The 14,983-nt window shown below is 34.8% G+C and overlaps 1 protein-coding gene across 4 annotated transcripts in view; it reads right to left on the reverse strand.

Moving 5' to 3' along the window:
* Positions 1-14,983, reverse strand: part of Cul3 (cullin 3) — a 76,150-nt gene that overhangs the window by 7,557 nt on the left and 53,610 nt on the right. For all 4 annotated transcript variants that reach the window (XM_021197336.2, XM_021197337.2, XM_029538351.1 and 1 more), the window contains 7 exons: positions 11,747-11,892; positions 10,723-10,899; positions 9,761-9,931; positions 9,197-9,304; positions 6,223-6,347; positions 5,619-5,715; positions 4,650-4,784 (listed from right to left, as the gene is read on the reverse strand). In XM_021197336.2, coding sequence (XP_021052995.1) covers positions 4,650-4,784; positions 5,619-5,715; positions 6,223-6,347; positions 9,197-9,304; positions 9,761-9,931; positions 10,723-10,899; positions 11,747-11,892 — 959 coding nt within the window. The remainder of the gene's footprint in view (positions 1-4,649; positions 4,785-5,618; positions 5,716-6,222; positions 6,348-9,196; positions 9,305-9,760; positions 9,932-10,722; positions 10,900-11,746; positions 11,893-14,983) is intronic.

The following is a 14,983-nucleotide window of genomic DNA, read 5'->3' on the forward strand; positions in this document are numbered from 1 at the left end:
TCAATCAAGCAGTAGCTAGAGGAAGGTTAATTCTATTAAGGAATTAATTTACAATAAAGAATCTCCTGAATGTTATAACTTGCTACTAAAATCTTATTATTTGGACAAACTATAAATTGTTTAAAGGCAAGAGCATTTCTGGTTCAAAAAGTACACAACAAATTCTCTAAAAATGCCATCAGCAGGCACCACCAGGAACTTGACAGCAGATAAAATAAACTGCTACAACAGTCTCAGGACTATTCACTATTTTAAGTTTACTTACAGCACACTATGTTCAAGTTCTCACTGAAAACAAACTTCAGAACCTGGATCAACTATACATAATGCCGGTGGGATCAAAATAAGATTTGACTAATGGAAATTAACATTAAAAATAAAATCTAAGACATCTGAGCTCTAATTGATAACTTTTGTATATATTATATTATGAATACAATGTTATACAGGAGAGATGAAGTAAAAACACCTGGAGAAAGGCTTGTGATTTTTAACTCACTGTTATCATGTCAATGGGATAATTAAAAAAGCTACACACTCATATGATTTAGCTCACATATGTCTATGGAAATATGAAATTAAGTAAAAGACAGAATTCTGTGAAATGCTATTTTACATATTTCCTTGTTTCAAATAATTATATGCTTACTACTACTGTAGACATTATAAATACTGTATGAATGAATAGGAAGCTCAATAGGTTTTAGTTTAGACTACAGATAACTAGATATGACATTTTAGTTATACTCAAAGAACTGTAAACGCTCTCAGGTAGCAACACTGTCAGATACAGATTTATTTCAAGAATTCTGTGTTTATTACACAGAGTCTGAATTCTTCATGTAGGTTTCAACTGTAGAAATGTAGAACCCTTTTACTTATTAGTCAACAAATATGTAGGGAATTACTAAGATTATACATCTATTTCTCTATGAATAAGCTTAAATATGCATTACTACACACACTATGTGGTGTATGATTGTTAACAATTACAAATGAAAAAAATCTTTTCTTTCCTTTCTAAACAGGGTCTCTCTGCATAGCCCTGGCTGTCCTTGAATTCAAGAAATCTGCCTGCCTCTGCCTCTCGTGTTGGGATTAAAGGCGTGCACCACCACAACTGGCATTGGATGGATGAATGGCTTTCTACTTCAACTATATCTGACATTAAAGTCCAAATCAGCTTAGACTTGAGACTCATCAAAACCTTTAAAAAAGCATAATATAGAGTATTAATACAGGAATTACTACTCATGCTTCCTTGCAAACTAAATGTTAGTTATAAAAACTATGATGTAAGCTACTATTCTATGTTCCTTGTAACTATTTTGTATTACAGTGAACTCTATTCAAAAACACCTCAAAAAACAACAACAACCTCAACAACTTTATTACTATGGATTAAATATGACACTACAACATCTTCCTTGTAACATTCCTTCCTTCATAACAATCTTGGTAATGTTTTAAAATATTTTTATTACATTTGTTTATATACTGGGTCTGTGTGTTTGAATGCATTTATCTCAATTCACTTGTAGAAGTTAGTTCTTAACCATGTTAGTTCTCTACCATGTGGGTCCCAAGGATCACCCACAGGTCAGCAGGCCTGGTGGGAAGCATATTTACCTGCTAGCACTTTTTGCACTCTACTCTGTGCCATCTCACTTGCCCAGACAACTTGGATGACCAACCAGTAAGGGAAGGATAATAACGTGAGTACCAACATCACAAAGATAACATAGTTTCTTCATGGAGCTCTAAGAGTACTCACTCTAGGACAAATGAAGCACTATGATATGAAGGAGACCAAAAGGTCAAGTAGAAAGAAAGGCCTGTATGGAAAGAAACTACAAACTTCAGACAACTTTTACCACCACCACCAACAACCACCAATCTGCCCACCATGCAAAACTTGGAAGCACATCCCTTGAGCCCAAACAAACAGTAGATTTTCTAAGTTCAATCTCACAACTAAATACAACCTGTCAAGAATCTTAAGCCAAAAGGATCTTGTGCCATAGCTATCCAAGTGAGGTCCTGCTAATAAGTACTCAACTTAGAAATCGAGAGATTGTTAGTGGACATTTTAAGCCACATCATTTTGGGATTTGGTATGTGGCTGATACACCCCTTACTGAACTGTACATAGAGTGTATGACAACTAAAATTGGCAATGTTAGAGCAATAATCTAATTAACTTCTACCTATACTTTGCTCATTAGTATCAATGTATCCCAAGTTGGCTGAAAAAGGGAAGCTGCCTTCAACCATTAAAGTTAATACAGCTTTGGAAAATAAATTTGTAATCTTGCTTATCCCATTATACTTTTTAATTCTTTATACATAGAGTTCTCAAAAATCAGCCTTGCTATTATCAGACACGAGACACTCTTCATAAAATGTTCACAAAAAAACTCAACTAAAAGTACCTATTGGATTCTAGGATAGCTAGAGGTACATAAAAGAGCCATCCTGTCTCAACTATGCCCCTCAAGACAAGCAAGCAAAAACCAAACTAAACCCTATTGGATCTGGTATATATATTCAGTTCGCAGAATACTTGCCTAGCATGCAGGACGACCTGGGTTTGTTCCTCAGCACCACTTAAAACGATGTGGTAACTGATGCCTGTAATCCCATCCTATTTCTAAAAAGTATAACTGAATTCCATCTCTGTAGAAAAGCTTTATGTATATTGTTTGGTTAAGACATACTCCATGCTTGCTTCATCAACAGTTAGGACTCCATGTAATTCCATATAATTTGTTAATGAAAATTAGCATTATCCTTAGGTAGAATCTATTTGTTAAACATAAAGAAAAAAAAGTCTTGACTTGGCCACTGAACTAAAACATCTAAAATTTAAAAGCTTTATCATATAAAAATGACATTTTCTTAATATGTTTGCCAGAGAACAAACATGGTGAGTACCAAAAAGTTTTATCTTCTTGCTCTTAATTTCAAACTCATTTTTTCTTCCTGTGATAGCTAAAAAATTACTTTTGATATATGAAGGCAATTCTTTTAAACTTACTTAATTTATGTACATGAGTACACTGTCTCTCTCTTCAGATACACCAGAAAAGGGTATCTGATCCCAGTACAGATGGTTGTGAGCCACCATGTGGTTGCTGGGAATTGAACTCAAGACCTCTGGAAGAGCAGTGCTGTTAACCGCTGAGCCCATATGAAGGCAATTTTAAAGCCTTTCAAAAACACTTAAGACCTTGCTTCCAAAAATTATGATATTCATTCAAGCGGCATTTACACACACAGGAAAAGACTAGTTCAAGTTAATGCATCCGGGCTTAGAAATGACTGGGAATTAAGTTTGCCACTAAATTTCACCCTTGATCCTCAGGGCCTGCATAGCGGGAGAGAAAAGTTGTTCTTTTTCCCCCACACCATCCTAATATGTATATACACACCACACCCCCCCCCCACATCCATGTGCATAGAGAATAAATAAAAATGTAGTAATTTAAAAAACCCTTCTTGAAGGAGAGGTTTCACTAGAGGTGGGCTTTGAGTTTTCAAGTGGTTCCTGTCACCGTGTCTTTTGTATGCCATCATAGACTCTAACCACCTGAAACCGTTAAGTCCAATTAAATGTTTTCTTTTATTAAGTTGCCTTGGTCATGGTGTTTTGTTACAATTAAAATAGATGTGACAAAACAACTGTAACTGTGGTGTAGAGTGTGTTTATGTGTGTGTATGTACACATATATATGAAGATCTACAAAACTGGCCAAAAATATTTAGACTGCAGAAGATATGGAGCATTTAGAGCTCTTGCTTTAGAGTACAGATTGGACAGTTTTTTTTTTTTTTAAGTAAAACAGAGTTCCATGTGTTTGTATGCACATGTAAAGGTCTAGGTACATGTGAGTATCTATGTAAAAGTCAGAGGACAACCCTGGTGGAGTCATTCACAGACGTATGGCTCATTTCCCCAGTGCTTGTATTATGTGTGTGTGCCACAATACACGGTGGTGTTTAAGGTGATCAAACTCAGGCAATGTAGTGACTTTGCTGGCTGAGTTATCACTCAAGTTTTATGTTTCTATTCTTAACAGAACAATCTGGTCTGGTCCAACCCAAATATATCAGCAAGTGAAATAACAGAGAAAATGTAGCAAATCCACATAGTAAAATATTATTCAGCAGTAAAAAGAGCCAGCTACTGACACTACACATTAGGGATAAATCTGAAGAAAAACCAAAACAAACCAAAAAACCCCAAACAAAGAATCACTTAACTGCAAAACCTCAATACAAACTACACACATAATTACCTTTACATAAAATTCTTTAAAAGGCAAAACAACACAGAAATAAAACATTTGGCACCAAGATTAGAGGGAACTAACTACAGATTAAAAAAAAAAAAAAAAAGGTAGTATTCTTGATAATGGACACACATAGGCACCCCACTATTAAAGCTATACATCAATAATGTCAATGAAGAACAACAAAAATAAAGCATGACCCAGTAATGGATGAAGCTCACAAAATTCAATGGCTAAATTTTATGCAGTTTTCCCTACTGGTATTCAAAGGGCATCTCTTAAGCTCAATCAAGACTCAAGTAACAAGTAAGAGAAAGTAATAGCATTGGTCAAACATGTTATTGCTATAACCCATACCTCAAATGTGTATTTCTCTCTATTATTAAAAAGCATTAATATGGTCATCTGGAAAGTGGAGACTTGCAGTATGTGCTTCCGTGTATTAGAACCAGTTACTTGTGCACCACCAACGCCAACCTCAGATCCATCTTCCTGTTGATTTTTAAAAAACAAAGACATTATCTCCTACCAACTTTAGCCATATTTGCAGAAATAAATCTCATAAACTTCTCTGCTGCAATAAAATTATAACTCATTCCAATATAAACATGCTTAAAACATACACAAGCACGCACGCATGCACATACCTCTTTACTAAAGAACTGTTCCCATTTCCCTACACAGTGAATACTTCAATGTAGCTAAGAAAGTGATTATATACTTAAATAGATAATAGTGCCAAATTTTTTTCAACTAAATAAATTATAAAGTTCCGCATCTATGTTAACTGCCTATAAAAACAATTTATATACATAGTTAACATTAAAAAATGCAACTCATAAAAACCAAGTCTGGGTTTTGATCTAGATTAACAATTTTTGCTAAGTCTTGATTGATTTTCAATTTTAAGGCAAATGACCTTGCCTTGACTTAAAGCAAGTAATAAGAATAAATTATTAGTCTATACCTCAAAACCTGAAATTTAACTTTACTAAAAAGAAACAAATTACGGGCACATTTTAAAAAACGATTCTATGAATATCTGCATGTCTTACAAGTATCAAGTGCCAATCTCCCGGTTTTCATTTACCAGAAGTAAAAATTAAAAGACAGAATTTTAAAAGAGGGCACATGGCTTTGCTATGTGTGCCTTCAAAGCAATTCAAATTATACTATTTTCAGCAATGGGGTTTCTTGGCTTAATCTTAGAAATACAACACATAATCGTTTTAGTATTTTATTCTTAAAGAGACATGTTCTTGATATTTTCAAATGCAGTTAGCAAACGAAAAACTACCTGGCATATTGAAAAGTGTCAATATTTACCTTTTTAACTGGACCATAAAAGGTGGCATTGAGATCTGCAGAACCCATGTGATGCTGGAGTGTGAGCTGTCGACCACTATGTTTGGCTAAGTAGAACCTATAGCAAAGCAAACCAAGTTTTAGAAAAATCATACAACTCACTCATCTGAAATTGTAAATTTTAAGATAACAAACCTTAGCAAACATATAGATAAGAGATATTAAAAGATGAAGAAAGCCCTCAGGAATTAAGTTCTGTTCCTGCTTTTTACCAGAAGAGAAAAGTTGAGGGCATGGTATGGGGTGCTGTTGTTAAGACCAATGTAAGCTAACTAAGCACCAACACGGTAAATCATTTCTCCATGTACTCTGGCCGAGCCAACTTAAGATTTTCTCCATACTCTATCCTAAGGCAGAGATCGACACTAACATGTGCCAATGCAGAAAAGAGAACACTGACTCTCTTCTGAAGTTTTATGCAATCTGTTCTTACATGCTAAAAGCTACTAATATAAACTCTTCAAAAGATGAGGTTTAAAGTGCAATATATTTATCGTCAATTAGGAATATAAGAATTCATATTTGGTTATTAATATTCAGAAAAAGAGTCTTATTTAGATGTTACCTTCTAAATATCTCAAAAGCATGTCTTGGTGCTGGTGGGATGTTGCACTTTGGTGTGGCTGACTGAGTAGGCCAATATCCCGTTGTGAGAACCCGGACTGTGAGATCAACACCACCTAAAGATACCTATACAAACAGAAAGAGATGACCAACAATGTACTAGAATAATTATGTACACATAGGCACTATTTTAACTATCAAAGCAGATACCTTCATGACTAGAATCTTATAAAGAAAATGATCTTAATGATTGGGTCTGTTTAATATTTTTCAAATGATTACAATTATCTGAAATGAATACATGATAATTCATTTAGACAAAACTGTATTTTTCATCTCTGGTTTTTACATTTTTACCACATTACACAACTAACATTAGCTGTAGGTACAGTGTTATGAATCTCTTTTCAATAAACATCTGTATGATGGATGTCAACTTCAATAAAATACATACTAAAATCACTCTCACCATTAGGCTTTCTGCCTTAAAAAAAACAAAAACAAACAAAAAAAACCCCAAAGGACAAAATGAATATTATTTATATTCTTGACAAAATGAATTATTTAATTCTTATCATACGGGCATTATTAGTTTTTTTTTTTAAAACAAAACAAAACAAAACAAAAACATGACTCTAAAAAGTAATCAAAAAACCACTATCCTGGCTAGGTTTCAACAGGCCCAAAACCTTGAAAGAGTTATGTTCAGCTTGAACATCCACAACATTTTAACAAAATTCCAAGAATTCAGGGAGCTCCATTTGTTTGTCTGATTCTGCTGCTACACAACTGTTTCCAACACAGGAAAAAGCTTAGAGTATTTAAAGTTTAAATTCTATAGCATAAACAGTTACTTTTCAAGATTTTGTTTTTATTTATTTGTTTCAACCATGTTTATATGTGTGTCTTTATGACTTTGTGTACTCAAGTGTGGTTGCCTTAGTGATACAGAGGTGTCAGAGCCCTTGGAGGTAGAGTTACGGGCAGTTGTGAGCTGTGTAACATAGGCTCAGTAACAATTAAATCTCTTAACCACTGAGTCACCTGTCAAGCTCCAACCATTCTAACTGCATGTAAAGAGTAGCCTTAACGTATCTGTAACTACCCAAGATACTAATAAAACTGAAGGAACAGACTTTCAAAATATAAAAGCAAAGATCCAACATTTGAGAAATTAATGCAGGTCCTGTCAAAGGACAAAACAGCAGACTACAGAAAAGGAAAATATCTTCACTGATCCCACATCCAACAGAGGGCTGATAGAAAAATATATAAAGAACTTAAGAAAGTAGACATCAACAACAAACCAAGTAACCTAATTTAAAAATGGGGTGCAAATATAAAGAGAATTTTTGACTGAGGAATCTCTACTGGACAAGAAGCACTTAAAAAATGTTCAACATCCTTAGCCACCAGGGAAATGCAAATCAAAACAACTCTGAGAATGCATCTTACATCCGTCAGAATGGCTATGAACAAAATGTCAAGTGAAAGCTCATATAGAGCAGGGGGAATACTGCTCTATTGCTGGTGAGGGTACGAACTTGTACAGTGACTTTGGAAATCAATTTGGTGGTTTCTCAGAAAACTGGGAATAGTTCTAGCCCAAGACCCAGCTACACTACTCCTGAGTATATTTGCAAAAGATGCCCCACTATACCACAGGGATACTTGCTCAACTATATTCATTGCAGCTTTATTCATAATAGCCAGAAAGTGGAAATAACCTAGATGTACCTCAACTAAAGAATGGATAAAGAAAATGTGATACATTTACACAATGTAAATGGAATACTACTCAGTTATTAAAAACAAGGACATCATGAAATTTGCAGGCAAATGGGTGGAACTAGAAAAGATCATCTTGAGTGAGGTAACCCAGACCCAGAAAGACACACATGACATGTACTCACCTGTAAGTGGTATTAGCCAGAAGGTAAAGGATAACTATACTACAATCCACAGACCCAAAGAAGCTAAGTAATAAGCGGGGTACTTGTGAATCTCACTGATAGAATCAACATCATGGGTAGACAGAGGGAAGGACTAGACAGGGATGGGGATGGGAACAGGAGTGATTAGGCAGGGAGAAAGACAGAGGAGTACTGGGGTTAGACACCTAAAATGGGGGTCATACTGCTGGTACAAGCTAGAAACAGGGCAATGGAAACTCTCAGGAATCTATGAGGGTGATCCTAGCTAATACTCCTAGAAATGGGGGATATAGCACTTGAACCAGCCATCTCCAGTGGCAACAGTCCAGACACAAAAACTTTTGGCCTACAATTTATGTTTGGGGGGGGGGGGGAGGAAATGGAACAGAAATTGAAGGAGTGGCCCACCAATGACTGGTCCAGCATCTGATACCCATGCTATAAGAAGAAGCCCAGTTCTGACATTGTTAATATTCTGCAATCTTTGCAGACAGTTTAGTGTAACTGTCAGAGGGGCTTCATCCAGCAACTGATGGAAATTGATGCAGGGACCCACAGTCAGATATTAATAGGAGCTTGGGGAATCCTATGGAAGAGGGGAAGGAAGGATTGTAGGAGCCAGAGGGGTTAAGAACACAAGAAAACCTACAGAATCAACTAACCTGGGCCCACAGAGGCTCAACACAGACATCGCTGAGGGAGCCTACATGGGAGTGACTGACATAAGCCCTCTGCAAGTGTTACAGTTGTGTAGCTTACTTAGTTTTCCTGTGGGACTCCTAACAGCAGAAGCAGGACCTGTCCTTGATTCTGTTGCCAGCCTTTGGGACCCTTTCCCCCTATTGAGCTGCCTTATCTAGCCTCAATAGAAGAAGATGCACCTAGTCTTATTGCAATTTAATATGCCAAAGCTGGTTGACAGCCATGAGAGGGACCCCCTTTTCTGAAAAGAAAGGGAAGAGGAGTAGATGAGAGAGGAATGGGAGGTGAAAGTGAGGTCATAAAAATAAATAAAATTCAAAAAGTAATGCAGACTCTTACCCCCGTTGCCTGTAGATGTTGCCTGAACTCATCCATAGTTGTGTTTGAGATGCTCATATCCCTAAACATTCCTTCCAGTTTCGATGTGAATTGACATCCACACTCAGTCTATGCAAAAAGATCACAAATATATAAGAATAGTGAACTTTCCCATGAGAAAGTATAGAAACAAAGTCTTTCATGATATTGCCGTCCCTAATTATTCTTCTAAAAGTCTTTCTAGTAGTTGCTCTAAGTCTGGCTATTAAACTTTATAATATTTAAAAATAACTAAAAAGATTTTAGTTTAAAACAGAATTTCTATGCTCTTCCAGATGCCAAAATACTCCAGGGAAGGTAGAGTATATTGAAGTGACCTCCAGACATCTCAGGTTACTATGCGCACAGATTAGTTTAGAATCTAGTCATTGACAGTGCTAGACAACTTTGATGTTCTGCACCTTTAACACATAGAAGAAAAGCCTGAGCCCTGCTCAAAATCACCACCACAATTGTGTGGGTGAACACTAGTATCATAAATCAATCTAAGTTGGGAATATTGCATTCATCTTAAATAAAGCTTACCTTTAATTTAGAAATCATATTTTTCTCAGAGTCATCAGAAACACTTTTATTTGTGAGCAGTCTTCTTGCCAGGTGTTGTTTATAATAACGTTCAAATACATCTTTTTCTTGCATAAACCTAAAAAGGACCATTGCCTTATCCAATATTGTTTCTACTTCTTGTTCTGTTAGCTGAAAAATTAACCAAAAGACAGTTTAGTTTTTAAAACACACTAATTGGCTGAAGGAGTGAATGTAATCTGGAACTGTGCCCTCCTTCACACACTCTTATCCTCTCTACTGCATTTAAAGAGTGGGCTGCTACCACTCAGGTGGGACATACATTATTACAGGACTGAGCTAAGTAAACTCGACACGATTTCTTTGTAGTCAGTGATTTGTTTCTCACTCGGCTACTGCCTCTGTAACCCACAAGCTTTCTGCTGCTTTTCTCCTTTGTCTCAAAATCTCTAAGATGAGGTTTTAAAAGACCACACATGATCAAAATAGCTTAATTTGATTTTTCTATGGTTCCAAGTGAGCTCCCAAGGTCCTGGAGATGAAAAATTGAGCTTCAGTATGTAGAACTTTCAAAGTTTCAGAACTCAGTACACCTTTCACATTCCTCAAAACAAAGCCCTGCTTGATACTCTATACCCAGAACCAGGTAAAAGCAGCAACGATCTGCAACTGCTGGCAAGTTCTCCAATTCTGTCATACTTCACACTAATTTTCAGCTACAAGGGCAATCATTTTAAAACCCGTAGGTGTGATATTTATGCTTTTTCTTTGGGGGGTATTTTTAAAATGACAATTACATAAGGATGTATATATGAAATGTCAAACAACTTTTAAGTATGTCTAAGACTTTAAAAAGAGCCCTACCTTTTTAAACATTTTTATCTGTAAAATATCTTAAATTCATTTCCAAACCTTAGATCACTGAGGAAAATCTAATTCACTTTAGATGGATTACTACTTACCCCTTTGACTCCCTTTTTCAGTTTATCATCAATAAATAATGAGAGGTATTCAGGAGACCTAGAGTTGAGGTTTAAGAAATACTCGAAGTCCCCAGCAATAGTCTGTTTAAAGAGCCGGTCATTATTGAAGGATTCTTGGAGGAAGCGATCAAACCTACTCTTCAGATCCAATAAGCCCTACCAAATAAAAACCAATTTAGGAAACATTATAAAAATGCTCTTGTAAGTAAAGTACTTATGATCTAGCCTTACCTTAACATTGTTGGTAATTATGTGCACAGAATTAATTTTACAGATGATTATTTTCCAGTTTGTATATATGTTCAAATGTTAGTAATAGAATGTAAAATACTTTCACATGTATAATATATCAGAAATACAAAAGGGTCCAAGGGATGGCTCAGCATGTAAACGTACTTGTTGGATCTCTGGGACCCACATCAAAGAAGGAAAAAAAAATGACTGTCCTGACATCTACAAGGCACATGTGTGTGCATGTACCTCATCCTATCCCAGTACCCTCTATAAATAAATGAAACGCAAACATTTTAAGATGAAAGAAACAAAATCCTTGCCCCTGCTTCTCCTAAACCTTTTTTCAGGATCAAATATGGTAGCCAAACAAACAAACAAACAGGTAAGCAAATAAATAAATAAAAATAAAGTTTAAGAAAATTCACAAAAAGACTAATTATTCATATTAAAACAGCAACTTGGAATACAATTTAGTCAAGGTCCTGCTTAAAACAAAACATTTTGACATTTAAGCAATTAAAATACAACCTGGCTTTTCCTGTTTTTAAAAACTAACAAACCACAATACAGCTCATTTATTATTCAAATCAAACAAATCTTGAATAGGTTATTAAAAACCAAAAACAGGCTGCATTTTAGCTCCCTGACGCATATGTGGATATGTTGAACTATTCTAACAGTTACCATAGGTATATAACACCTAACTTAGTAAAAGTAATGCATCAAATATTTGTAAAATGCTTATCATGAATGTAAAATGTTAACCTACCTGGATATAGTCAACAGGATTCTTCCCTTCTCCTTCCTCAGAAACAAGGGCTTTTCCTTGTTCCCTCAAATAAGAACTCATACATTCACACATGGTCTTCAAACCATTTGGCACACGACTAAATAATTTGTACATGCAAGCAAGGTCTAGAATCAGAAAATAAAGAGAATGGTTAAAGATTAAAGTAAAAATTCCAATCTGTTCAAGAAAGATTATCAATTATCACCATTTGCTGTCCACATAACTATAAACTAGCGTTAGTTGAAAAGGTACAATTTATGACCTACAGTGCCTGACTAGATGTGTTGAAAGCACTAATAAAGTGTGTTAGCATATTTTAACTTATTCAGAAGAGTCAACTCATACAGCATACCAACCAATTCCTCTAAAGTGACAATTATTTGAACTTGTACATAATGTATCCTGTTACTCTTAACATAGAAACTACAGATACTACAAATGTCTACTAAAAGGTATAGTTAGAAGTCACAAGAAATTTAAGGCCAATTAATATCTTATAGCTGAACTGTCAACTGTCAAGCATTACAATAAATGAAACATTAAAACAGATTTATTACTACTACTTCACTTTATCTCCCAGCAAATTTTAAATATGTTTACAACCTAATATCTTCCTCCCCACCCACCCCCCCCTATAATATTCTTACCCTGAGCAATTCTCAGCAATTACTGGGTTCACCACACTACATTGTTTCAATTTAGATTTTGGTTTTCACCCATTTTTTTCATACCCTTTAACACCACCACAATGTGGAACCAAAGTAATTTTCTTCCATATGCCTAGTGTTTCTCTACAAAACTGCTTACTGGGACACTATGTCAATTTTATGATAGAAAAATTTGTACTGTCGTTAACTTTTGAAAATGGCATTAAAACAGCAGTTTCTGGGTCAAGGATAGCAGTTTTCTATTCACATCAGATGATAAATATTTTAGGCTAATGAGAAATAAAATCAGTTTTGTCATCACAGTAAGCAAGCATTCAAAGAGAAAGCTTATTATTTTCATCCTATTTAAATAAAAAAAAAAAGTGCTGATCAGCCAGATTTCACAAACCATGTTGTCTATTTTGGACTTTATTAGAGCAAAATAGTACCTAAATTTAACATTGGTGTGTTCTAAAAATACTGAGCAAAGATTACACAAGAGGTCACTAATATTTATTTCAGTGAATTAATCACAGGTTATATCAACATAAGTTCTTATCTTTAATACATTTCAGAGTAATTCATATGTTTGCTACATATTAAAGTCATTACAAAGTACAGTAGCAATTTATAAACTAGAGAATGTTTCGCATGCCAAATACCTGAAGTAACCTTTTTCTAATGTCAATTTTGTTCCTACATTTTAAGTTTTACATATTTGTACATTTAAGTTATGTATTAATCAATATAATCTCACTGAATTGTCTGATTCCCATGTTAAATACATGGAATAGTAAAAATGTGAGCAAGTAATGAAAAAATATCTGGCATTGAAAAATGATGTATCATTCCTCTAAACTTAATTAAAAATAAGCCAATAATGGGAGATACCATTTGAACTTACTAAATCATACTGTTGTACGTATCTAATGATCAATGTATACATTTATATTCTTTTCATATCTTTCACTTTCTGATTTATGAGAATGACGGTGAAACTGTGTCTGACAACAACTGCTCATGAGCAAGGGCCCCCACAATAGCATATTCTTCATTTAAGAATCAAATGGTAGGGCAGGAAAGTTAAAAGGCAATTTAAAAATCTAATTTAGAAAAAAAAAAATCTAATTTAGAATCTCAGGTAGCCACCTGCTAAGAACAAATAGAACAATAAGAACTAAATAGAGCAAATTCATGCATGGTAAAGTAGCTTTTCTGCTATTTAGAATGCTTGCCATAATGGGTAGATACGCTGAACATATTCACAACATTCACCTCCATGCAGCTTACAAAAATACTGTCATTCAAGCATGCCCGGCAATTTCAAACATTTCTCAGCTCCCAAGTTCCACTTCCATAGTGTAGTTTATATAACAGCCAAGCTTTGGTATCACTGTCAGTGGTGACTTTTTCACTGGAGCAGTACATCAATGTTATCTACCCCTTGGCAAGATGCTTGCTAGGAGCCTGTGAGATGGTTCAGGGGGGTAAAAGCACCTGATGCTAAGTCTGAACTCAGATGATGGCATGATGGAAGGAGAACCAACTTCTACAGGTGTTCTCTTGACTTCCAAGCATATGTGTGTATGTGTGTGTATATACATATATATACACATACAATAAATAAATGCAGTCAAACTAATTTTGAAAAAAATTTAATATCTAGCTGACACAAATATCCAAGAGTACTATATTTTAAAGTTATAAAAGTGTTTTTTCAAAATAATAGAAACAATAAATTTGACAACTTGCCACATATTGAATTGAAAGTATAATTAAGTACATAAGTCAAGGATTCCATTAGAGACTAAGAGGATAACTCTTTCCTGCCCCTTATTTCTCTAACACCTGCCTTTCTGTGTCTTGTATATCTTCATATTTTGTCATTAAAAACAAAACAAAACAAAACAAAACAAAGACTCTTTTTACATTCCTCATCTAGCTCATACAAATAGGTAGTATGTTTTCTTTTACTAGTAGTACACAGCTAGAATACTGCTAAGATCTCATCAAGGAAATAGGGAAAAAAATCATGGCTATTAAAAAGAACATCATCGCTGTCATATAAAATGAAAGCTTCAAAGCAAAACACCAAAATCCAAGCAAGATCTCTTACAGAACACCCAATCATTTCATAACTTCTAAACATAAACATGGTAAATAATACATTTAACTATAGTAGTCATTAATCTCAAAAAAATGCTAACTTTTTTTCTCCACTACTCGTCTACTAGTTTTTCTAAATACACTTCTATGGAACACAAGGGTATCCACACAAGCACACAATGCTCCAACCTTGTGAGAATGTGTGAAACTAGAAAGCACTCACATTCATTTGTATTTAAGAAAGTACAGAAGTGCATGAGGAACCTACTGGCCTACAATTAAACACTGAACTTAATCTTCTGCAAGCAAATGTAAAAAGCAGGTAGAAAATGTAACTGAATACACTACATATGGAACATTTTCTTGAATAATACAATGAAAAGCTTTAACCCCACCCCAGTGCTAACTAGGATAAGTTATTACAACATACCTTTTTGAAAACTGACATTCCTCAAATAGAATT

The sequence above is a fragment of the Mus pahari genome, chromosome 5 (genome assembly GCF_900095145.1).
Source record: "Mus pahari chromosome 5, PAHARI_EIJ_v1.1, whole genome shotgun sequence".
NCBI lineage: Eukaryota > Metazoa > Chordata > Mammalia > Rodentia > Muridae > Mus > Mus pahari.